The sequence below is a fragment of the Rhinolophus sinicus genome, linkage group LG15 (genome assembly GCF_036562045.2).
Source record: "Rhinolophus sinicus isolate RSC01 linkage group LG15, ASM3656204v1, whole genome shotgun sequence".
NCBI lineage: Eukaryota > Metazoa > Chordata > Mammalia > Chiroptera > Rhinolophidae > Rhinolophus > Rhinolophus sinicus.
The window spans coordinates 18,094,535-18,120,433 of NC_133764.1; the positions used below are offsets into that span (position 1 = coordinate 18,094,535).

The following is a 25,899-nucleotide window of genomic DNA, read 5'->3' on the forward strand; positions in this document are numbered from 1 at the left end:
AGGATTATGGGCAAGACGACTAGGAAACTCATCTAGAGCCTGGGAATGAACTACAACTCAATGGCAAGCCTCCCCTGGCCTCCTGCTCCAATTAAAACAAATCTGTAATATGATCAATATTTGTTTAACCCACCTCTGAGATGCTGTGTCTATTTTAGGAAGTAATTTAAGAATGCATGATAATCAGCCTCATGCCAGAAAGCCTGACTACTCCAACTGTCAGAGGTAATTCTGCAGAAAAAGCTACACAATCACCACAGAAACAAATGCTGACACCAAATTCTGACCTTTAATGATGTGTAAGATGATTGAGTCCTTTTGTTTTTAGGAAGTCATGATTACTCAAGGAGTCTCAGAGGCTGCAGGGCTGGTGCCAACAGCATCTTTGTTTGACCATCGTCATTAGCATCGATAAATACTGACTGGGCACCAAGACAGAGTAGAGAGCATGCTAACTAACTCAGTGACAACACAGAGAAAAAATACAGATGAAAGCAAGGCAACATTCAAAAGGATAGAAACAGTCTGAGATTATTACGTGAAAATCAAATACAGAAAACAAAAGCAAAAAGAGTTTAATGCAAATGGCCATAGAAGCTTGACCGAAAAGAAAAATAGGTGGTATTTACTGAATTTTCTTTATGGTAGGCATCCAGCTTTAAATGTATTTAGCCTCATAGACTCCTAATTATTCTAAGAAGTAAGTCCTATTATGATTCCCATTGTTAACAAGCAAAGAGGTTTAGAGAGAGGTAAAGGAACCAGCCAAAGGTCACAGAGTATTCAGCAGACTTGACGCTAGATCCCAGCCTTTGTTCTTAACCTGTGCTCTTTCCAAAGATGAACTAAACCTCAGAAAAAAGATGAATGCAATACTTCTACTTCAGAAGAGAGAAGGCCAGGAAGCCAATTTATAAGTGAAGAGTTAAACAGATTTAGGCAGTGGGAGGCAGTGTAGTGTAGGCTTTGGAATCAAAGACCTGGTTAGAATCTCGACTCTGCCATTTACTAGCTTGGTAACATTAGCCAAGTTAATGCCAGGGTTTAGATGTTATATGTGAATCACATAAAAAGGCACATGGTGAACAGGGATTATGTGGTACTGTGTTTCCCCGAAAATAAGACCTAACCGGAAAATAAGCCCTAGCATGATTTTTTCAGGATGACATCCCCTGAACATAAACCTTCATGCGTCTTTTGGAGCAAAACTTAATATAAGACCCGGTCTTATTTTCGGGGAAACACAGTAGCTGCTATCATCATCATCATCATCGTTGTTATGGGAGGGAGGAAGAGTACTGAGTTTATTAAGTATCAATATGCCAGGCACTGTGCCAAATTTCCCACCTACATTAATTCATTTATTCCTTACAATAGTCCTTCGAGGAAAAATATTATTTCTAATTATCACTGAGTAAACTGAGGCTCAGGGAAGAATATCAAACAATTTTTCCAAGGTCAAAAAGCTAGTGTGGAGGAGTGAGCAGGATTTGAACTCAGGACTGCTCAATATCCAAGACCAGGCCTTTGCCAAAAGGACTGTGTTCTTATTCCTTCCCAACATTTCTCCCTCCCCCCAGAATATAAATAAAAAAGAAACACAGAACAGACAAGCAATTTCAAAAGTTCTTTTAAGCTACTGACCTTAAAAGGAAAGACCAGGCAATCTTAAAAGGACATCATTGCTGAGGAGGAAAATTTTATTCACTTCTTATTAAGCGGTCTCATGCGGGTTTTTTGGGCACCAAACACCAGTATGTCCATGATAGTCACACTCCTTCATATGAGGACAGAAACCTTTTCTCAGATCATGAAACGTTTTCGACAGGGCGTATGATTTTTGAGAGAGACTTAGGTTGGTTTTGGACAGAATGGAAACTCAAGGGAGCCATTAAAAGTACTAATCTCTGTGAAGTCTCTGAAAACTTTCCACACAGGGCATGCCTGATTTTGGTAACGGGCTTCTAGTAACCTGAGGTCATGAGACCAGAGTGGCAAAAACGAGCTTTCAGGTTGGTATCCCACAGCTGATTAGTATTCTACATTTCCCCAACAACAAAAACACATACACAAAAACTTCGTTTGGCGCATGCATAACATATTTTCTTTGGAAAAATGCCGCTTTGACCTAATCCTATTTTCTGCCATTTGGCTCTCTTGTCACTTCTAAGTGATGCATCAATAAGAGGAAATGGTTTTCCATTAAATATGTAATTATTAAACCCATCACCAATTGTATAATTCAGTGCTCCTAATATTTAATAACTCTATTCATATAGTATGCAGGGCAAACTGATATAAGTAGTACGTGAATAAATTGTACTTTGGCTGAAATACAGATTTGCGCTAGTGTGCTGTAGGTCTATTAAGTTCCCTGAAGTACTGCTCTCAAATAAACTGAGTTGGTAGCAGGAGATTCAGGTGGTCTATGAAGTGGCTAAAAGCCCCACAGCTTCCTCATATCCTCCAATTAAGGCAGGTCTAATATATTTAGTGACTTCTGAAACCTCTGGGTTTCCATGTAACACACGCCGTCTGGTGTCTACTAACCTTAAAAAATAAAGCCAGAACAGTGGGATATAATGAAATGATCAAATAAATAGTCCTGTGAGCGTTCTTGAACTCTCACACCTGAATTAAATATGTCAAGAGGCTAACAATCAGAAGGTTAACCAGAAGGTTAAACAGTTCAGGAGAATAATGGAGTGATGAGGGTTTTCAGCAGCTCAAAGTAGGTGTGGCTTTGCTGTTATTCAATATTACCCTCTACTAATAGTTGGGAGGCTGAGAGCATTTCACTCTCACCAGCTGGGAACATTTTAGAGATGTATTTATTTTTGAGAGAGGTGAAAAAAGTAGATTCAAGCTTCAGATTTTTTGGCTTCATCTGGAACACAGGTGTTTCAAAAAGGTGGTATGAATAAGTTCCTCCAGCTATGCAGTGACTCTTCAAAGCAGAGGGAAAAATACTCCAACTGTGAGTTGGAACTTTAAAACCACCTCAGGATTTGCTAATACACCAAAGCCTAGGTAATCTTTATGCAGCCATAAAGGGACTACTACTACTAGGGGATGTAATTACTATTACCGTGTTTCACCGAAAATAAGACCTAGCCGGACCATCAGCTCTAAAGTGTCTTTTGGAGTAAAAATTAATACAAAACCTGGTGTTATATGTTATATAATATTATTATTATATTATATCATATTATATTATATTATACACGGTCATATTTTAATATAAGATCGGGTATAATATAAAATATGTTAATTTTTGCTCCAAAAGATGCATTAGGGCTGATGGTCCGGCTAGGTCTTATTTTCGGGAAAACATGGTATCAGGTTCAACAACTGTTGACATCTAGAGTTCAGAGCTATAGCAGGCCGGCCTGCTTGCTGATGTAAACTGAAGTCTGAGAACACATTTAATGTTCTGTGTTCAATGAGTGACTGATACATGAAAAACTATTAATAACATGTTAAAAGCTTTCAAATAGCAAAATAAAGGTATTTAACTGGTTTAGCTGGATTGGGAGAAGAAAATGGAGAATCTGTTGTATCAAATTATTTCCCTACGGAATAAATATGGACAAAGCTTTGAAAACAATTTAATCCCTCAACAGTCCTTACTGACTTCAGCTAATGAAAACTGATTCATTCTTTCTTCCATTTCATATTGGACAGAAACCAACACTAAGCCAGATTATGAAAAAGAAATCTTGCAGTATCAAATATTTATCAAGTAGGAGCCATATGGGTCAACAATTCTACAATCATTTTTTTTTTTTTTAAGAGTCTTCATATGAGTGTGATACATGTTGTACAAATATGAGTCAGATAGTTTCCCAAAAGGACAGAGTAAATTTTGGGGGGTTTAATAAATTGTAGTATGCAGATCCTCAAGTCTGGCTCCTCAAGCTATAGGTTCTCTTACATGTACATGAAAAGTTCAAGAATGGCAGTTAAAACATGCTTAAACTCACATACAGCACTAATTCTGAAACTCTACCATTCCTGTTTGAAAGAAAAAAAATCTCACAACCATAAATATTAGACTTGATAGTATACCTTTCCTCACATTTTTTTTTCTTCCAAAATCTGGTCCACAGAGTAGGGAAATTTCAACCAAGATTTCAGATATGTAACTGCCTCTGAAATAAAAATGAGGGAATTAAATAGCATGCATAATGAAAATCTGGTTTATGGATATCGTGGATTTCAAACAATGCTTTCCACATGAAATACAGCAATGCATCACAGCAGTGCTTTCTCTTTTAACAAATGGACAGCCCTAAATCTCATCATCTTCTTTCCAACAAAAAGCATGGGCGCCTTTGCAACTAGAAAAATAATCCGTGTGCACTTCAGTTAGAATCACTGACCTTTTCTGAAGCATGCCTATGCTTCTCTACAGAAATCAATGGACTAAAAGGTCACGTTGTTAAAATGTTTGACTACAACAATCTCTTTCCCAGGCCAAGGCAAATTCCTTTTCTTTTTAAGGTAAATAATCTGTTGTATGGAATGTTAAAGTTTTAAAAATTAAAACTACCTTTAATTTGCAATTTAAAACTGACTACAAAAAATCAATTCTGCAACCAGAAAAAAAACTGGAAAGCTGTCATTCTACAGAGTCTGGCCTAGCCCAGAAGGATCTGTTGGCTGAGTCCTTGGCACTAAGGCTATAAACACATATGAAATAAAACAGAAAGAACATTCTAGAGAAAATGATGTTATTTCAAACCTCAGCTCTCTTCTCCCCAAAGTGCTCTAGAGGAGGCAAAGGCAACCTTGTGTGTCTGTCAAATGTAGATGGTAAAGCATGGTGACTACTGATCTCCCACCATCACAACCCTCCAGAGCAAACGCCTATATACACAAACCTAAGGAATAGAAGCCAAAAGAATGACTGGAATAGTCACTATTTTTTTATGAATATCAAAACGAGACATTTGAACGAAGAGCCTCTACCTAGTCTAGAAACATTTTACTTAAGTTTAATTCATGAAGAGAAGGGGCAAATTCTTCAGTCACCTCTTAATCCATTCAGAGGATAAAGGATGCACACATCGGTCATATAACATGCATCAGGCTTGTTTCTGCCAACATAACAAATCTTAACATTTCCTCCAAGAGACAATGAGCCCTCAAATTAGATCCACCCACCCTTTCTTAAGGGTGGAAAACTTACTTCTGTATCCAGACAACCTGGTTTCAAATGTCCTTCTGCCCAACAGAATTTGAGAGCAATTTACTCCAGACTGATCTATTGTAAAGCTGAAAGAATGATGTCATTAAAACCGAGAGTAGATTGCTATCAGTGGTATAAGCAACCACAAACAACATTCTGAAGGGAGGACAAACCTCTCAATAAGCCAAGTTACAGATGCTCCCTTACCTACCCAGAGCTACCCATCACCAGTGAAATTCATTTTTGGGTGAAGATTTTAAAAGGCCAAGTTATTAAAAAGAACAGTTATGAAGGACTGAGAGGATTAAAAATGTACAGAGAATAAAATCTAGAAGAATCTAGGAGAGGTATATCAGAGAAGTCTGTTTCTGAGTACTTTCTATGGCAGTTAAGAAGAGACAAAATAAAATGGTGGTCTATTTCATTTTATTTATTTTTAAGGAGGGCGCAGCTCACAGTGACCCATGCAGAGATCGAACTGGTGACTTTGGTGTTATTAGCACCGTGTTCTAACCAACTAAGCTAACTGGCCACCCCGATGGTGGTCCATTTTAAAGGGACCTGCCTCCTCTGTCAAGATATTACATCTATTGTATGTCAACTATATCTCAATAAAGTTGGAAGAAAGGTAAGATCTGACATAGTGCCTTATCCATTTGTTCACAGTGCCCACTTTCTAACACATATGGAATGCATCTCTGTTAAACACTGAGATGTGCCACCTGTGCAGTGCTATTTAATTGGAACAGCTATACAAAAAGGGTTACATAGACCCACCAATAGAAATCAGATACTGCCTAAAATTTTGCGGAAAATTAAAAACATGACTGGAAATATTGAAATATATAGTTATATCCTACTAATAAGCAACTGATCTTATATGGATTGACATAGAAAGGACTAGTGAAATGTCTTATACTATGAAAATTCTAAGTTCCAGACAAGTTTTCCAAACCTTTTTGGGGAGGGAGAGAATGAGGGCAGAGCAGTTTTTTTCCACTTAAGAAAATTTGGTTAATATCTCTATTTTAACCCTGATTACCCAGTATTACAATGATTTGAAAATTGTCACTTGTCTCCACTGAACCATGGACTCCTAAGGCTAACAGCAGTGGCCATTATACTCTACACTACCTGCTGGAACATCTTGCCTGAGGGTGAAGTTCCAAAGTTAGGGCATAAAATGAACATTAAGGATCACATAAACATCATTTGGGAAGATGCTATGTTGGAGACCAATGTATCACTCTCATTAGATTCAGCAGTACTGTGTTCTGCGGTATTGGAACAGAGTGCTGTTTTCTTCAATCAAACCCCATATGAAACAACTGGCTTATGTTACAGTATCATGCTATATTAAAGTACCTCTCTCAACACTATGGGAAGTGTATGGGAGCTGAAATTACCGGCTGGAATAGCACGTTCTTGACTCCTATCTCAAGCTCACTCTGGAAAATAATCTAAATGAATGGCAGTTAGCATAAATTAATTCTCTCTCTCTCTCTTAATCATGTTAAAAAAAACATGCTGCAATACGCTTCAGGTAAAATGCACGACTCTGCCTCTATGATAAGTTAAAAACACTAATTGTTTAAAGAATGAATGAAGCAGAGATTTTGGGTGATGAGCATAGGGTCTGAGATAAAGACACATACAGCCTTAAGCTTCTGAGACTTCATTTTGATTCCTGCCCTTTTCACTGCTGATGTGTCAAAATAAAATAAAATTGGAACTTTCTGCCTAAATATGACATATTTTGACTTTCTTATGGCTTAAACAGAAGATGAAGTACTGTGTTTCCCCGAAAATAAGACCTACCTGGACAATCAGCTCTAATGTGTCTTTTGAAACAAAAATTAATATAAGACCCAGTCTTATTAAGGCCAGTATAATATAATATAATATAATATAATATAATATAATATAATATAATATATAATATAATGCCAGGACTTATTTTAATATAAGACTGGGCATAATATAATATAATGTAATATAATACAATACAATACAGTACAATACCAGGTCTTACATATTAATTTTTGCTCCAAAAGACGCATTAGAGCTGATTGTCCAGCTAGGTCTTATTTTTGGGGAAACAGGGTAGGTCTTGAGGTTTTTAAAGATCTGTAGATCACAGTTAATATCGTTGTCAAAAAGCATTTATGATGGATTTACACGAAGAGCATCAACCTGGCGATGGGGAACATGGTCTCCACTTAAAGAGCTGGTAAGTGCAGGAGTTAGCTGCTTCTTTCTCTCCTACCCTTTTTCCAGACTATGGTTGGTCCCACTACTATTGCTTACAGAATTCTCTCCTTTAAAAAAATACATACCAGAAACTAATTCCATAGTCTCTTACCCTTGTCTTTTCTAGCAGCCTTTACAACATGATCCCAACTTTAGTTAAATGACACAAATAACTGCTTCACATTCGCATATTCAAAGTCCCTCAGGTGGTAACTGATAATTTTCCTGCTGATAATTAATCACTCCAGTGCTTTAGCCTAGTGGATCCCAACTTTGAGGGCACATTCAGATCACTGGGGGTGGAGGTGGGGGGTTGGGGGGGGTAGCGGGAAATTAAATTCCGATTTAATTCCAATTAAATCGGAATTTCTGGGAGGTAGGGTCCGGGCATCCTCATTTTAAAAAAAACTCTCTAGGTGATTTTATTTGCAGCCTGGGTAGAGACTCTCTGCCCCTCAGTTTCTTAACCAGCTGAACTCTAAGGACTTTCATTATTATTCTACTTTGTCCACCTCAAAGCATGGCTCTATTTTCTATCTTGAAGTGATCACAACGTGTGCTAACTACAGATTCCTTTCTTGGAACACAATCTCCAAATTCGAACTATACTACTAGGCCTGCTGAACCTGCTCTTTGCTTTCATCCCAAGGTTCTGTCTTTGCTTCTCACCTCTCCTTTTTCTCAGAGCATCCCAATTCCTCTTCTGATTTCAATTACTTCTCTTCCAATGTGGCCAGCTACTCTGTAATGTTCTAGGCAGCACCCCCAGATTTCTTCATTTCTTTGTCCGGCCTCTGTAAATACCCAACTAGTCATCAACATCAAAACCCAGGCCGTTCAGTACATGGCTGAAAAGTCCCAGTCAATTGCCAAGAATCCTGTTCTCCTTTCACAACAGCCACTGCCTCTCAGCCTGAGTCAGGTGTTTCAAAAAAAATTTTTTTTTTTTAAATTGTGGTAGAATATAACATAAAATTTACCATGTTAACCATTTTTATATGTACCAATTCAGTGGCATTCAGTACATTCACAATGTTGTGCAACTATCACCAATATCTAATTCTAGAACTTTCTTATCATCTCAAACAGAAACTCTTTAAGTTTATAAAGAACATTTCTGACTGTCATAGTCCTCACCACACACACACACACACAAAAATCTTTCATTGGGCTTTCAGACTCCTACTGAATAAAGACGAATTTCAACATTCAAGGCCCTCCATGACCTGGCCCCAGCTAGCCTAATTTCTCATTCTTCATGCTAAACTCTAGCCACCTGGATAATGTGCCATTCCCTAAAAGATGCTCCTGATACCTACGCCCTCCATCTGGAATATTCATCCTCCTCCATGCTACCCATCCAAGTCCTTCTCATCCTTCAATACGCATCTGAAATGCCTTTTCATCGTTTAAGTCTTATTGTTTTTACTGCCTGAAGCAATCTCTCCGTTTAAAGTCCCACAACACCTGCCTATATTCCTTTTGGAACATTCTACCCTATGATAGTTATTTCTTTGCATCTTATCTCATTCCACATACTCCATTTTTCTTGAGGGAAAGCGTGAGAGGCAGCAGTGGGGTAAGAGCCCTCCTGGCCCACTAGACCAGTCAACATGGGTTCAAATTCCAGCTCTGTCATTTCTAAGTGACCTTGGACACGTTGTTTACCTCTCTCAGGTAGTTTCTTCATCTCTAAAATGGAGATAAGTATTTACAACAGTACCTGACAAATTAAATGGAAAAAAAAAATTAAACAATTCATCTTTGTATCCTCCAGAGATTAATACAATATTATATACATAATAGTGCTAAATATTTGGCTGAATGAATAAATAAGGCTGACTAGATATTGAATAAGTGGTGGTTAAAGTCAGGATTGTTCTGCAACTTTTCCTTTGTTTTGACTTTTTGTCCTAGGCTTCAGAAGTAAGGAGCCAAAATTGGTCGACAGTGGTTAAGTGAAAGCTTTTGTTTTAAATTATCAAATGCTTTTCAAGTAATCCAGATTGGAAACTAAAATGTGAAAGAATGAAAATCAGACCCCCAGGACTCTCAGGATATGTCGATTCTTTTCTATTGCTATACTTTCCAACCTAGATTATAACTATTATTTATATGATTATATCCGACTAGATTACAAACCTGGAGGGCACAGACTATCTTATTTATTCATTTTACAAACATTTACCTACTATATGTGTTAGACACTGTTCTAAGTGCTGGGAATAAAACAGTGAGCACAATTTTTTAAAAATTCCTGGTTCTAGGAACATAATTGATACTTATGTTTATGGAATAAATGAAGAGAAAATTCTAACAATATGGCAATCTTCAAAGCGCTTAGGATGCAGCTTTCTGGTCCTTGATGGTACGCTTGTTGCAGAGTCCTCTTATACATGCATATATACATTTCATTTTTCAGCTCTTCACTGACTCGTACGATTCCCTGAGGGTTTTGGAACTGTTTAATTGCACCAGGGAATCACATATTGCGTATTCTTTAAATTAACAAAAAATGTTGCTATAAAATATAATGTATAATACTATCATTAAACTACTATATCCGGAGAGCCAAAAACTACATGACTGTCTACCAAGGACTCTAACTGGCCAAAAATGGACACATAAGCTTCTTTGCTGCCTTTATGACGAGATTCCTGTTTAAACATTGCCTGCACAAGCCAAACCTGTTACCCAAACAGAAACACTTCTGCAAGTGAAAGGAAGAACTTATAATTATACCAGGATACCAGGTAAAATCTAGGAGTTTTGGAAAACTGGGACACATGGTCACCCCATTAGACTTCTCATTTCCACTGGTTTTAGGTTGGAATTGCTTCTAGCACAGAAGACCTGCACCACCTATATCCCTCTCCATAAAATAATAAGATGATGTTTCAAGTTAAAAATAAGCTTTTCCCAAAGCAAGCTACATTTTTATTTCCAATTCAGCAGGCATCCAGGCCTTTCTGGAGAGGAGTTTGTTTATGTATAGAGTCCCGACTCCTGACTGAAGTTTGATAAATAACGTTTTCTAATCAAACAGTTGGAACTGGTTTCTCTTGGACTAAATTTCAGCAGGCTAAAGTAATAAAGTGCCAAACTATTTTCATATATTTCTATTTCCAAATAGAAACTCAAAGTTTAAAATTACGATCCTTTAACAAACTGCAAGTTCAACTCAGAAAAATACATAATCTTCCTTAATTATTAAAGAATGTATTTTCTAGGTTGGTATATTAGATTTAAAAAATAGGATAACACAACAGCTAGATGACATAGAGGTTATGGTAGAATTTATGGGTCTTCCATACCTGACTCCTGCTAAATCTGTTGTGCCCTGTAGGAAGATTTGTAAAGTTATAATCTAGACACTGTCTTTTAAAAAGTTGCTTAAGGAGCTATCTAAAGATGCATGGTCTCTCAAAACCCAACCTAATTTTTTGCTGGGGACTAATATAACTATTTCATTACAATTTCAGGGAAAGACTTATCATTAACTGCATGATACTATATGCTGATATTTACTGTACACTTGATTACATCAAAATGTCCCCTGACCTCAGATTTTCTAAAATATTAACTATTAATTAGTTTTAAAAACATTTGGTTTAAAATGTTTGCCTACTAAAAGTTATATGTGCAATACAACATTCCTAAATTCTAATCTTAGAAAAAAGTGTAATGATGTGGTATGTATAATGGAAGGAACTGAACCCTTTGGAACTGAAACAATATGACAAATTCAAAATTTTGACTCTGTGAACTGACTCCTTTCATTAACTAAGTATTAGAACATCCATTAGATGAATAGCAGCATACTTAGAATTTACCTAAAACAAGAGCCTCAAACAGACCTCAAAAACAGTTTCTTCAAAGCACAATTCCATGATTATATATTTATATCTCAAAATGCTACCCATTCTAAAATCTGTAAAGACAAAGCAATCCTCCAATTTAAAAAGCCACCATCTAAAACCACATATAGTGTCTATGCCATATTTCTGAGACACTACAGAGGGAGCTACTGACACAGGTAGATAACATATTAAATTGAAACCAAATAGTAACTTGAGATCCTATTAAATCTTCAAAATTTTTGGACTTTACCTATTGTCTTACTTTTCAGATGAAAATAAAGGGAAAAAATTTTTTTTTGCTTTGTCTACAACAAATTTATTTGTATATTAAAAAGCACAGGATGCAGAAAACTTCCTATTTAGGACATGAAAAGAATCAGCAAAAGTAAGGCATAGATATAGTTGAGGCATTTCTTACATTTCCATTTAAAAACACAAATTTTTAGTATCCTATACTCCAAGCTAAATCATTCCTTCCTAAAAAGTCTTTATAATCCTGTGGCAGCTATAGGTTTAATTCCTTTTTATGTTAAAACGATTCGGTGTTTTCCAAATGGCACCACTGAAAAATATTTTTTTTCTGTTCATCATTCTACATATAGCTAAAAATTATGCACAGAAAACAAGAACACTGAGGTTTAGGTTTGAAAGATTTTTCCTTCTGTAGCCAGCTAATTTCTGTGAAAGCAACAAATGTCTATTTTTTAACCTGAAGGTAAAAAAATAAAGAAGTAATACATTTAAATAAATGGTATACCAGAGCATTCCAAAAATATTTTATGGCAAAGTCTTTTATTTAAACATTCAAAACAATGTTGGGGAGAGGCATTTCATAGAAGCATTCTGCTAACTAATAAAATGGGCTGAAATCAGCTACCAATAGCTACTCTACCACCTATGCCACTCATGGTTTTTAATCATAACGATGCTAGCTTTACCTCTGCTCTGTTAAGTATTTGAAATAATAACGAATCAAGGATCTCCCAGACTCAATTAAATTATGGTCAATAAGTGATTGAGAACTCCTAGCTTATAGAAGCACATTTGGGTTTTTAAAGGAATGACAAACATAAGTACACAAAACGAATACCTGATATAAGAAATTCATGCTTGAATTGGAAGACAGAAAATGGATATAATGAATTAGCTAAGTGTCCAGTGGAAGAGAATCTAAATATATTTGGCATTTATTAAATATACCCATATTCACCAATCATCTCATAGGAAAACATTCTATCCCCACAGAAGGCTTATGTGCGATAAAGGGTTAACTCAGCAAAACCTACACATTCCAAAAGTCTTTAGGACTGGCCCCTGACCAGTTCCTGGGAAATAACCTTTGTGTCCTTGCAATATTCTACCTCATAAGAGTATCTCAGTATACCCAGGGCGTTGGCCATACCAGACAGTTTATGTTAACAATGGGATTTAAGGTGCACACCTGTTTTTGTTCGCTTGGGGCCTTGATCCACCTGCATTAGTTTAACCTTTGGATGGGGTGAAAGTTGGAGGGCTGGAGACTGCGCAGCTAAGGTCAGTCCCTCAGGCGCGCTATGCCTACCTAACTGACTTCCAATAAAAACCCTGGACTCCAAGGCTCAGGTGAGCTTCCCTGGTTGACACTTGCCTGTGCTGTCATACATTTTTGTTGGCAGAATTAAGCACTATTTGTGCAATTCCACTGGAAGCGGACAACTGAACTTTGCGCCTGGTTTCTCCTGGTCTCTGCCTCACGCACTTTTTTCCTTTGCTGATTTTAACTATATCCTTTTGCTGTTAACAAACTGTAACCGTGGTAGAACACCTTTCCATGGTCCTGTGAGCCCTTTCAGCGAGTCACTGAACTTGAGGGTTATCTTGGGGACCCAAGACACAGCCTGTAAAACAGTAAAATTCTTATTCAATAAAGAGGATCTCTTCTAATTTCAAGGTTTGGTTAGCAACTTTATTTCCCAAGAGGCAGAAATAGTATTACACAATCCTAAGAATGCCTCCTAGTAGGTGGATTCGCTTACCACCAGATAAAAGGAATCATTACTGCTTTCTCCTCAGTTGCTACTACTGACCAACAGTTGAGGAGAAAAGAACTTGCTCAATTTTTCTATTCTTAGGTTAAGTTTGCACTTTTAAAAAACGGGTGTGTCAGAACCATCTGGCCTGGCCCAAGATCTCCGATATACAAAGACACTCTTATCAGCCAGGAGTCAGTCAAGAGCCAGTCCTTTCTTTGAAACATGTGGGGTTGGAGCACCCTAAGGCCACTGAGTTAACTCTTTACAAAGGGATTAATTCCACAAAGGACCAGTGGGTTAAAATATCACCAAGGGTTATAACATTCAAGAGCTTTTGGTTTATCAGATCAAAATATCCCAGCAATGCCGATCAGTGACAACTCAATCGCCTTACAAGTTTCCCAAATCCCTAGTCAGCTTAGCTGTTCTCTTTCCCTTTGGGAAGTTTTTAATTGTCCCAGTTATTACAGAAATTATCAAAGATAATTTTCTAATATGGAATTACCTACCACCTGTGTAAGAATAAGATTTTTGTTGATCTCACTGCTGAATCTGAAAAAGTATCTTGCTATTATATTGGTTTCCATTCTGAGTCACAGGCCTAGTGTCAATAAAAAGCCTTGAATGAATAAACTGCACTATCATGAGCTCATTGAATTCAGTGTTTAGGATTCCCTGTCACTTAAAGCTTCACCAAGTTAACTGTAGAATGGCAAACAGTGATGCTTTATCAAGAATGTCAGCTGGGCTAACTTATGTCCTAATATTTTTCACGCACAGTTCCAGGAGTTATTACCAGGCATTAGTTTACCTAACATACTATTTTTACACATTAACTGTAGTAACAGGAAAATGTTAAAGCCTCTATCCTGAGAAAATCATACATAGAGGTTGAAATCAAGACTATAGAATCTGACTGCCTAGAATTGAACCTCAATCCCGACATTTACCAGCTCTGTGAGCTTGGTCAAGTTTTTTTTCTCTTTTGTGCCTCAATTTCCCCTTCTGTTAAGTGGGAATAAGCACAATACTTTCCCCCAGATGGCTGTTACAGGGATTACATAAATTTCTATGTGTAAAGAACTTAGAACTGTGCCTCGTATCTGATAAAAACTTATGTAAGTAATAGCTATTACCATCACCATCACCACCCCGATTCCAAGGAACCTGGGACATTTAACTTCCATTATCTCTTTCATTTTCATCTTACCCCAAGTGGTAGAAAAAAGGGCAGAATTATCCTCTTGACTGTTGTTGTATAGGGACAAGAGCACTTTATTAAGTTCTATTACAACATAGCTGCCTCATTGGTTTCATGTGCCAGATGGGGATGATAACAACCTATCTCATAAGGCTGCGTGGAGATTAAACAAAACACTTGCTCAGAGGTCTTGTTTTGTGTTATCACCACTCAGGATATATTGATAATACTAAGCTCTGACAGATACTTGAGATTTCAAAATTACCTGATTCCAGGTACTCAACCACTTCTGCAAGGATGAGATTTAATATACTTCAAGTCATGAACCCCAAAAGGTGCTAGAAGAACACATTAATAAAAAATTGTCCCCTTCTTTCACATTCCCTGGTTAGGATACATTTCTTCAAAATAGTCAATGTGTGGAGGTTGGAGTATGTCAAGGGCAGAGAGTACCTGAGAAAAGGAAAAAAATAAAGTCAAATTTAGAGAACTAAAAAGGAAACAACCTATGACATAAATGTACATAAATACTATTAACACTGTAATGATTTAAGGTTTAATTACAATTGCCCACTGAGATTAACTAAATTTACCAGTCAAGAAACATAGTCCTAAACATTAAGAGGGTTTGTAACTTACTATCTATAAGATAATTCTACCTACACCAAATGAGAGAGGCAATTGGGTTATACTACATGCTACCAGAACCCCTGCATAGGAGAATGTTGAAAAGAAATGTCCTTTTTTTTTTTTCTTTTTAAACAGGACTTTTTATTGGGGAACAGTGTGTATTTCCAGGACTTTTTTTATTGGGGGAACAGTGTGTTTTTTCCCAGGACCCATCAGCTCCAAGTCAAGTTGTTGACTTTCAATCTTAGTTGCAGAGGGTGCAGCTCAGCTTCAAGTCCAGTTGCTGTTTTTCAATCTAGTTGTGGGGGGCGCAGCCCACCATCCCATGCAGGAGTCAAACTGGCAGCCTTGTTGAGAGCACGTGTTCCAACCAACTGAGCCATCTGGCCACCCGGGAGCTCAGCGGCAGGTTGTTTTCACTCTAGTTGAGGAGGGCGCAGTTCATTGGCCCATGTGGGAATCGAACCGGCAACCCTGTTGCTCAGAGCTAGCGCTCTAACCAACTGAGGTATCCGGGCATGCGGAAATGTCCTATTTTTAACAACTGGTGTTGCTCTAAAATCACGAAGAGCCATAGCTACAATTCAGTCCTTTAATCCTCTGTTCAAAAAATGTTTACTAAGTGCACTCCGCCTGGCAGGTACTGTGGCAGGCTTTTGGGTTATACTGAACAAAACTGATATCCCTGCTTTTGTGACTAGGGAAGAGGAAGGCATTAAACAAATAGTTACACAAATATGTAATTATGACATTTATTAAAATGAACGGAAAAAGTAAAGAGGAATGGGGAGAAAAAGCTTCCCTGAAGTAACACTACTCTAAGTGGAAGGCTGAACCAGAGCTGGTCAGGCAATGAGTAGGCAATGTAAAGTCACTAAGGCAAGAAAGAACCAGGAAGATTCTAGAAACAAATGCCAGTGCTTATGGAACATAGTGGGTGGGAAGAAAACAGACTGGGATAAAATAGAAGAGAAAGACGGGATCTATCACACAAAATTTCTTTAAATTATGTTAAGCATTTTGAATTTTATTCTAAGTACAAAAAAAGAAGTCACTAGGGTGGGAAAAAAAAGACTTCAAGGCATCTGAAATTCAAGTCCTTATAAAAGCGGCATACTACCAATGTGGCTTCTGCCACTGAAATGTAACAAATAGGCCCACTTTCCCTACCAGCTGGCTAGCTACTCTTTTAAGTTTCATTTATGATGTCACACTTAAGAATCTGAACAGATTTTGCTAATGAGAAATGCGGCTCAAAGGATATGGAAGAAGTTATTGAACAGGAAATAAGTTATATGGAGGTACAAGTTCAAATTTTCTGATCTTTAGCCTAGTTTATTAAGAAAAAAATTGTTTTTTTATTATGGAGAATTTCAAACATATAAAAGTGGGCAGAGGGCCGGCCTGGTGGCTCAGGCGGTTAGAGCTCCGTGCTCCTAACTCCGAAGGCTGCCGGTTCGATTCCCACATGGGCCAGTGGGCTCTCAACCACAAGGTTGCCAGTTCAATTCCTCGAGTCCCGCAAGGGATGGTGGGCTCTGCCCCCTGCAACTAAGATTGAACACGGCACCTTGAGCTGAGCTGCCGCTGAGCTCCTGGATGGCTCAGTTGGTTGGAGCCTGTCCTCTCAACCACAAGGTTGCCGGTTCGACTCCCGCAAGGGATGGTGGGCTGTGCCCCCTGCAACTAGCAACGGCAACTGTACCTGGAGCTGAGCTGCGCCCTCCACAACTAAGACTGAAAGAACAACAACTTGAAGCTGAACAGAACCCTCCACAACTAAGACTGAAAGGACAACAATTTGACCATTGTTCCCCAATAAAGTCCTGTTCCCCTTCCCCCCAAAAAAAAAAAAAAAAAAAAAAAAAAAAAGTGGGCAGAATAGTATAAAGAATACTCATGTAATCAATACCTGGCCTTACTAGTTATCTATACATAGCCATTCTTGTTTCATCTATATCCTCCATTCTCCCTATATAAGTTTGAGGCAAATACTAGATTTATTTCAGCCATATATCAGTAAGCATCTCTAAAAGATAAAAACTTTAAAATAATATAATTATCAAACATAAAAATTTAATGTTTAATACCATCAAATATCCAGTGCTCAAATTTCCTTTAAAAAAAAAAAAAGTTTGTTAGTCTAATCAGGAGCTAAACAAAATTTACATAGTATGGCTGATTTATGTCTTTCAAGTTTTAACCTACAGATTTCTCCTCTATCCCTTTTTCTTTTGCCCTTGCAATTTACGTGTCAAAGAAACCATGTTCATTTTAAAGGTTATTCTTTCCTCGGCCAAGCATGTGTCACTTTAAAATTTTAAATTAAACTAAAACCTCCTGTAATAAAAAAGCCTTCACTCACTTTAAAACCAGTTAAACATACAGGTTTTGAAATAGGATAGATGTTTTATAAAGAATGTCTATCTTTCCTTTCTGAATTAAAATGTTTTTACTTAAGACTGTTGGTATAAATGAAAAATAACTGATTTTTCAGTTTCTTCAAAGAATAATTTTTATCATATGAAAGATAAAATATTTCATTTCTATATTTTAAAAAACCTATAATTAGTTAGTGTCACAAATTCATATAAATTCATTTCTCATTGTGTGATAGAACAATTTTTAACATGAACAGTTGATGTCTGAGAAAGGCAGTTAGAAATTAGTGTTTTACTTGACATCTTTCAGACTCTAAAATCGGTATCTGAACAACATACATCCTGTCTTGCAGGAAAACAGAATGCAATGAGTGACAGCGTCCATTAGACAAAGCTATTTTACACTTCAAATCTATCTGCTATAATTAGAGGTTATCTAGAGGAAAGTGACAACCACACATTTAAACCTTGATAGAGAAGAATGAGGCTTTCTTACTCCAAATTTGATGAGGCTTTTTGTAGAAAAGCCATACAAAATAGGGTTACACATTTGCACTAAAGCATTTAGCTGTGATTGTTAGCTTTAAAGATGCAACTCTGACTGGAATTTTTTAAACGCCTGTTGTTTTTTTTTTTACTCCTGTTTTTTTCTACCTCAAAATGTTATCAGAAGATGGCATTCCACAGTGTTTCCTGGTGGCAGAAACAGTGCTAAGACCAGGAGAAATGATCCAGAAGTCTCAGAAGTGAGAAGTGAGTACGTGAGAAAGAATAGTAGCAGAGTTTCAAACTCCAAACGTCATGTCTGACTCCCTATTTAAATAGCCTGAGTCCCTCTATAACCCCACTATTATTTGTGGGAATAAAATGCTTGAGATTACCCTTATAATGTACATACAGGAGGATGCTTGTAAAGACTTTGACTTGTATGTAAAGAGTCAAAATATCCCAAAATACCACCAATTCTTCAAAGGATCTAAAATATAATAAAAAAATAAGAAAACTTGTCTAATTAAAAAATGAACTAAAGCTACATTCTTAAATTATGGTCATTATGAAATAGTGTTTCAGCACATTTCTCAAATCTTTTACAAATTAAACAAATGCTCATTATGGTAGCTTTTTAGCATTTTCACCTCTGTGATGTTAGAAGAGTCACTATAAATTGGTTACGTGATGAGTAAATGCCTTAGTTTTTTTTAGTCAGCTATTTATTAATAAAACAATTGATGTGAATCTCAATCTTAACATAAAGACTAAAATTTTAACTATTCATAGAATTGAGTTAAATCCCATGTTTAGCAAAAAGGAGCTACTGCCTCCCCATTCTCTCGCCCCCTCCGACAGATTTTAAATTCTTTAAGGTAGAGACTATGTTTTTACTATTATTTTTAAAATAGAGTTGTAACATAGTAAAGTACACAATTCCTAAGAGTATAAGTCAATTAATTTTTACACACACACAGTGTCAAATGATGTAATATGATGAATTTTTACTCCATGCTTAAAATCTTTGATCTAGATTTTACATTTCAACATCCCAGAAGGCTCCTTTGCCCATTTCGAGTGAAAACCCATCCCTGCCCAGAGGTTACCACTATTCTCATTTCTAGCACCATAGATTTGCTTTGCCTTTCTTTGAGCTTTACATAAACTGAATTATAAAGAGTGGAGTCTTTTGTGTATGGCTTCTTTCATTTGAATCTTTATACCTGAGATTCATGGTTGGGATTACATTGAATATACAGTTCAACTTGGGGAGAACATACATATTAACCACACATCCGTGCTGATATGTGGATCAGTGGGTCATCCCTTTAATTGACATGTAGTATTCCATTATATGAATGGAACGCAACACAATGTACTGATCCAAGGTACTGTTGGCAAACATTTGGGTTGTTTCCAATTTCTAGGTATTATGAATAAAACCGCTATGAACACTCACGCACAGGTCTTTTGGTGGATACATAAATAATCTGTCTTGAGTATAACAAGGAGTACATTACTGGGCCACTGGGTAGGTGTATATTTAAGTTTAGGGGAAATCACCGGTTTTCCTAAATGGTTTTACAAATTTACACTCTCACCAGCAATGATAAGCATTTCAGTTGATTCAGATCCTTGCCAACACTGGCTTTTTAATTTAGGTATTTTGGTGGGTATGTAGTAATTTCTCACTGTAGTTTTAATTTATATTTCTCTGATTACTAAAGACTTGGAGCCCTTTGTCATATGCCTATTAGCCATTTGATTATCCTCCTTTGTGAAATTCTTAAGTCTTTCACTGATGGGCAGAAACTCTCAATTTGTAGAAGCTCTTTATAAGATGTATCTTTAGATACAGAATTTACAGTTTGAAAAACGTCAAGTAAAATATTTATTTCTAATGGTCTTCCTCAGACGCTATATATTTATTTAAAAATTTTTTTTCTATCCCATTATATATTCCGGAAACAAGTTTTTATGTTGGATTTATACTGAGATCTGTCTTTTCATTCTCTTAACTTTTGATGAGAATTAATTCTTATTGGTAATGGTGTCCAGTTTAAGAATCTTTTTTTTAAATGGACAATGTTTTCCTTGTCCAGCTAATAAATCTTTGCTTATCTCAAAGTCATAAAAATATTTTCCCATGTCTTATTCTAGGAGATTTATTATCTTACCTTTCACATTTAAGTTTATGATCCATTTTGAATTAATTTATGTGTATGTTGTGAGTAGAGGTTTTTCACATGGATAGCTAATTGATTCCTGTTTATTGAAATGGCCATCCATTCTCTACTGGATTGCAGTAGAGGTGCCTCTCTTGTAAATCAGGTGAACATATACCGGGGGTACCAAAAATGTTAACACTTTCACACCCTCTGTATATGTGTATGTCAGTTTATAGATGCCTTATTCTGTTCCATTCATCTGTTGTGCTGCCTCGATTACTGTTTCGTCATATGTCTCAATACCTGAAGTGTGAATCCCCAACTTTGTTCAACTTCTTCAAGACTGTCTTGAGAATTTTAGGTCTTTTCCACTTCCATAAATTTTAGAATATTTGTCAATTTCCACACACACACACAATCCTACTGGGATTCTGGATGAGATTACACTGAATATACAGTTTGACTTGAGGAGAACATGCTGATTAACAACAATGAGTTTTCCAAAAGAGACTGTGTTATTTTAAATGCATCAAGAATCTGCCCAGTACCACACATTTTAGGCACAGAGCAAACAGAAACAAATCCACTCAAAAGTAGACTAACCTACAGCACCCTAGTTCTTTCCACACTCCTCAGTGGCAGAAGCATCAGCATTAATAATGTCTACAGCTAAACAGCACATGTGCATTTAGAGAAGGCTCCTATGGTCCCCGATTGGTATGATTATTTACCTTACTTACGTAGGAACCCAAAGAGGCCTTGTCTGAGTTAGGTCAGACTATACAAAGGAAAACGAATGATCCTCTTTGCCTCCTCTACTCCTCTCTAGAGTAATCCAGAAATAAAAGATTGGGAAAAAGTAACTCCGAGAGAGAGAGAGAGAGAGAGAGAGAGAGAGAGAGAGAGAGAGAGAGAGAGAGATCACTGAGTTTATGTATCATTCCAGACCCTGAGATTTCTCTTTTTCTATTACCACTTTCATTCCTTTACTCACTCACTCTTCAAAGACTGCCTATTGTGTGCTTAGTGCTATTGCCCAAGGACAAGAAAAAGCCCAAGACTTGTATTAGAGACTCTTAGCAGGAATCAACAGGCCTAAGGGGGCCCTGAATGGGCTTTAGAGGACTAGTGAAAGCCTAAAATGACATAAAAATTGTGTGTATGAGCATTTTTCCAAGAGGGTTCATAGCTGTCATCAGATTCTCAGAGTACAAGATTGAGACAAAACGGAATCATCCCCGTTCCGTGTTAATAACATGACAATTATGTGTGTATACACGCATACACATGTGCATAGGTGGGTGAAGTAAAGAATATTTTGCCAGATTTTATAATAGCTCAGATTCTGAGTAGACATTAGTGATAAGCCTAAACAACATCAATCTTTAGAAAGTTCAACCCATTTCTATTTCTATTTACCGCATCAGAGTGAAACTATCCTTTAAGATGATAAACAACCTGTTCTTTAAGGGGAAAAATTGTGTGTGTGTGTGTGTGTCAGATTGCCTCAAATCAACGAATTGATAGGGTGACTTTGTAGGTTCTGCTCAAAAGAAAATCCAAAGCCTCCCAGGGCTTTGTAGCTATTCTCTGACATATAAAAACCATCCAAATTAAAATCCAACCTTCCTACAACGCATTGCCAGGTTAATTTTTCCAGATGTCATTTTCATCATGACATTCCTTTCTTCTTCTATTCAATCAAATCTTAATCGCAAAAGACTCATCTTAAGGTTTCCTTTCTCCGTTTTTGAAGCAACTTTGAGTTACTAAGTCCACAACAATTTCTCTCTTTTCCTTCATATTATGGTGCTCATCTGCTAGCATTCACCTGAGAAACTTTAAAAAAATATCGCTCCCTGGGCTCAACTCCAGAGACCCCAATTTAGTACCTCTGGGATGAGACCCATGAATCAACATTCTGAAGGGTCACCTGGTGATTCTAATACAATTCCAGGTTTGGTTTCCCGGCTTTTTGCTACGCAGAGAACACACTGTCCAGTATTAAATGTTTAACCATGCAGGCAGTCCTCCCATAGCACTGTTATAGTATTTACCACATTACTAAACTCCTGGAGGGCAGAAACCCCTAGAAGCTAATGTAGTTTGGGGATAAAGGATGTGTACAATAAAAGTTTACACAATTAATGAATATGGGCTCTGAAGCAAGATGGATTTAGACTCCAAACTTGTGCCACCTTGACCTTGGGCAAGTTTTAACATTAAGCTTTGGTTGACTCCTCTGGGATAAAAAGCCCTATCTGACAAGACTTTTAAGGATTAGATGAAGTAATATATATAAGGTATCTAGCATACTCCCTGACACATAGTAACAAGTGTTAAACACCTAGTCTACTCCCCTCAAAAAAGGACCATGTTTTAAAACATTTTTGTACCCTCCACATGACCTAGTAGCACTGCATTCTATACACAGGACACAATTAATAAACATTTGTTCCCTTAACTACATCAAATACCAGTTGCCTCTTAGACTGGCATTCCACACATACCAGGTATGCTGGCCCTGAGATGCTTTTGGAGATAGATCTCAGAGCACAGCATAAATTCATTACGTATAAAACAGTGGTGCTGCGCCCTCTTCATCTCCAACTATCTGCCTCACTTTTGAATAGTTCCACAGAAGTCACTACCACTCTTATGATAGAGCTTAGGAGCTCCAAACAGTGGTCGGTACGTTTTGTTTTTTCTTTAAACTTTTATTTATTTTAAGTATGTTTTTCCAGGACCCATCCGCTCCAAGTCAAGTAGTTGTTTCAATCTAGTTGTGGAGGGAGCAGCTCACAGTGGCCCATGTGGGGATCGAACTGGCAACCTTGTTGTTAAGTGCACCGCACTCTAACCAACTGAGCTAACTGGCCGCCCCTGTTATGTTTTAATAAGGTGTGATTTTCAAGAATTCAGTTTGTTTCTTTTCTTACACTACTCACTCTGACACTGTCTTTGTGACTTAATTAGTTACTCTGTAGGAATGAGTTACGAGAAAAGACACCAATATATATAGATAGCAGTCTATTATACATACCATCCCTCCTTTATAAAAAAAGCCAAGATAGGTCTGAATATAATAAACCATTTGAAGCCTCTAGTAAGCACACTTCTGAGGCCACCTTCAAAACATTTCTTCACTGTGGATACCTTTACTTGAGTCTCTACCAATGTACACAAGGTTTGTACTCTTTGATGGCAGGGTGGTACTCATGCAAATTCGAGAAATAAGTAACTAAGCAAGCACTAGACATCATTCTAAATCACTTCCATAATCTGAGGAACCAGTCCTAAAATAGCAATTTGAGTGGTATTTGGAGAGTTAGTGAAACAAACATATTGCTAGATAATTCTGACTGGCTGAAAGATAGCAATAACTTTTTAAAAAAAGTTTAAGGAAAATAGATTTCAAGAGGGGTAGTCATTAAAATGAAATATGTCAAACAAAAGAGCTTCAAATAAACCAAAGTTTGATATTTCTAGTTTTACTAAATACTTTAAACTTACACAAATTTCTCTCTTAAAGAGAGAACCACACTTGGGCCAAAGTTCTAAAAGTTACTGTACAAATAGGCAATGAGACTCACAAGAAATTATTATTTTTCTGATAAAGTTTTTACTTCAGCAATTTTAAAATACCTTAGGTTGAGTACCAAATGCAGAATGTGAGACAGTTTTTCTTTCCACATGAAACTGAAAACTCTTTAAGAGCCCAAAGCTATCATCCCCCAGGTAAATTCTACATGTATCAAACTTTTCAATCAGTATTAATTATGGTGAAGCTATCTCTCAAACCACGATGATTCTATTCACCCATGAATCCTGACAAACTCTAAACACAGCCATAAAAAAGCTAACCTATGTTACTTTAAGAACTATTTTATTTTTTAAGAAGAGAATGTTTCCCCACATCTATAACTCAGTCTCTGATAGAAACATTAAAGGATAAAAATAAAACACTTAAAATCAGAGGCCAGTTATTTTCACTTAAATCACCCAGACTACATATTACACTCTATTTTTATGTTGAATATTAGTATTGTTCCTCAGCTATTAGGTTGGTGCCAAAGTAATTGCAGTTTTTGCAATTATTTTGGCCTTTTAAACCATGATTACTTTTGTACCAACCTGGTAAATATTAACCTTTGCTTTGCATCAATTAATATTTATCTATTAATAAATCTTAGAATTCACTTAAATTTGCTCACTGTTCACAAAAAGGATCTAATTCGTTGCAGGTTTCCAAATGCATTAATGACTTGCATGTTCCCTTTTTAACTTTTTCTTTTTTTTTTTTGCTCTTGACTCATACAATTAAGCATGCTTAGAAAATAGTTTATCCCAAACACCAGTTTCACTTACATTATCATGTTTGAAAAAACACAACATCTTCAATTCCCGGAAGACCCTTTTGCAAGAGACCAGATTCTGGAAGACGTTGGGCATCTTTTTGAGTGCTACTCTCTTTCCATCTCTTGGATCTGTTACTGACCTAAAGAAGCCATATTCAGGGGGAGAGGAAAAAAAAGACAAGAGAAATCAATTCCAAACCTTGTTCTTTAATGTTTCAGAGCATGACAAATACCTTTATCTTAAAAACGCAATATTAAATCCACTTAATGCTTAAGGGTATCAGTGAGAAAGATTTTAAAAAGTACACACCTGTACCTATAATCAAAGGGAATTGTTTAGCCTACACAACACATCTGTTACGCTTTTTTCTTTTTTTAAAAAATTCCTGTCTAAATGTCTATAAACACTAAGTCTTTCTGAGAGGGTACCTGGCAATACATCTGAGGTGGAAGGGCTATTAGTGGCAAAGCCATTTTGAAAATGGCACATGGAGTTGTGGAAAGGGGCAGTAAAGAACATTAATGTGATTGAGGTCAAATTAGTTTTACGCTGGATTTTCAAAGCCAAATTCAAGATGGACGAGATGTTCACTCAGATGTTATCACGTTCGGTTCAACATAGAGGACACGATTTGAATATTTTGGTTTCTTACATAAATGAACAGCTTTTAGTAATAAGGATTTCAGTACCACCACAAGCTGAACAGTGTCCCGTCCTGAGAAGACTGTCAGCTTCCCGCAACAGCTTCTAGGTTACGATCACCTCTTTCCTTTTGTTTCTCAGCTCTTGGTGTGGTAGCTGCCTCCTGCAATTATTACCTCTTTAAGAGCTCAGTGTCCCTCTTATTTCTCTGTTAGCCATCTAACACCTGTATATCCAATTCCCTGTATTTCCTTCCCTATGTTTGAAATACGAGTGCGGTTTCCATTTTTCTGACTGGACCCAATTGATACACATTAAATCAAAGTTTAAAAAAAAAATCAATAAATTTGGTAAATATTGGCCAACTGGCCACTTGGCAAATTGATTTTCCATAAATTAACAGAAAGCTTTTTTCCTCCCACCCATCACCTATGAATGGTTGTCATCGTATAATTTATTCCTCTCAGATTTATGTTGCTAGATTCCCACTTATCATTCCCAGCTACCATTATCTTTCAGTTCCTGTTTCAGTCATCCAATGCTTTGGTTATCCCTCCCCAGATCTGTGTCATTTAAAATCTGATCTGTAGGTCATCAATGCCTTTATCCAAGTTTTTAATTAAAGTTTAGAACAGAACTGAGAACAGATCTCTGCAACAGATGTAACACTAGAAACCATCTATGAGACTGGCATCCAATCATTAATCTTCGATATG

General features: G+C 36.8%; 1 protein-coding gene across 1 annotated transcript in view; it reads right to left on the reverse strand.

Annotated features, from left to right (window-relative positions):
• The window catches only part of NLK (nemo like kinase), a 143,581-nt gene that overhangs the window by 38,605 nt on the left and 79,077 nt on the right, over positions 1 to 25,899 (reverse strand). Inside the window, exons 2-3 of the mRNA XM_019731400.2 lie at positions 24,551 to 24,680; positions 14,912 to 14,967 (exon numbers count right to left, since the gene is read on the reverse strand). Of these exons, the coding sequence (XP_019586959.1) occupies positions 14,912 to 14,967; positions 24,551 to 24,680 (186 nt within the window). The remainder of the gene's footprint in view (positions 1 to 14,911; positions 14,968 to 24,550; positions 24,681 to 25,899) is intronic.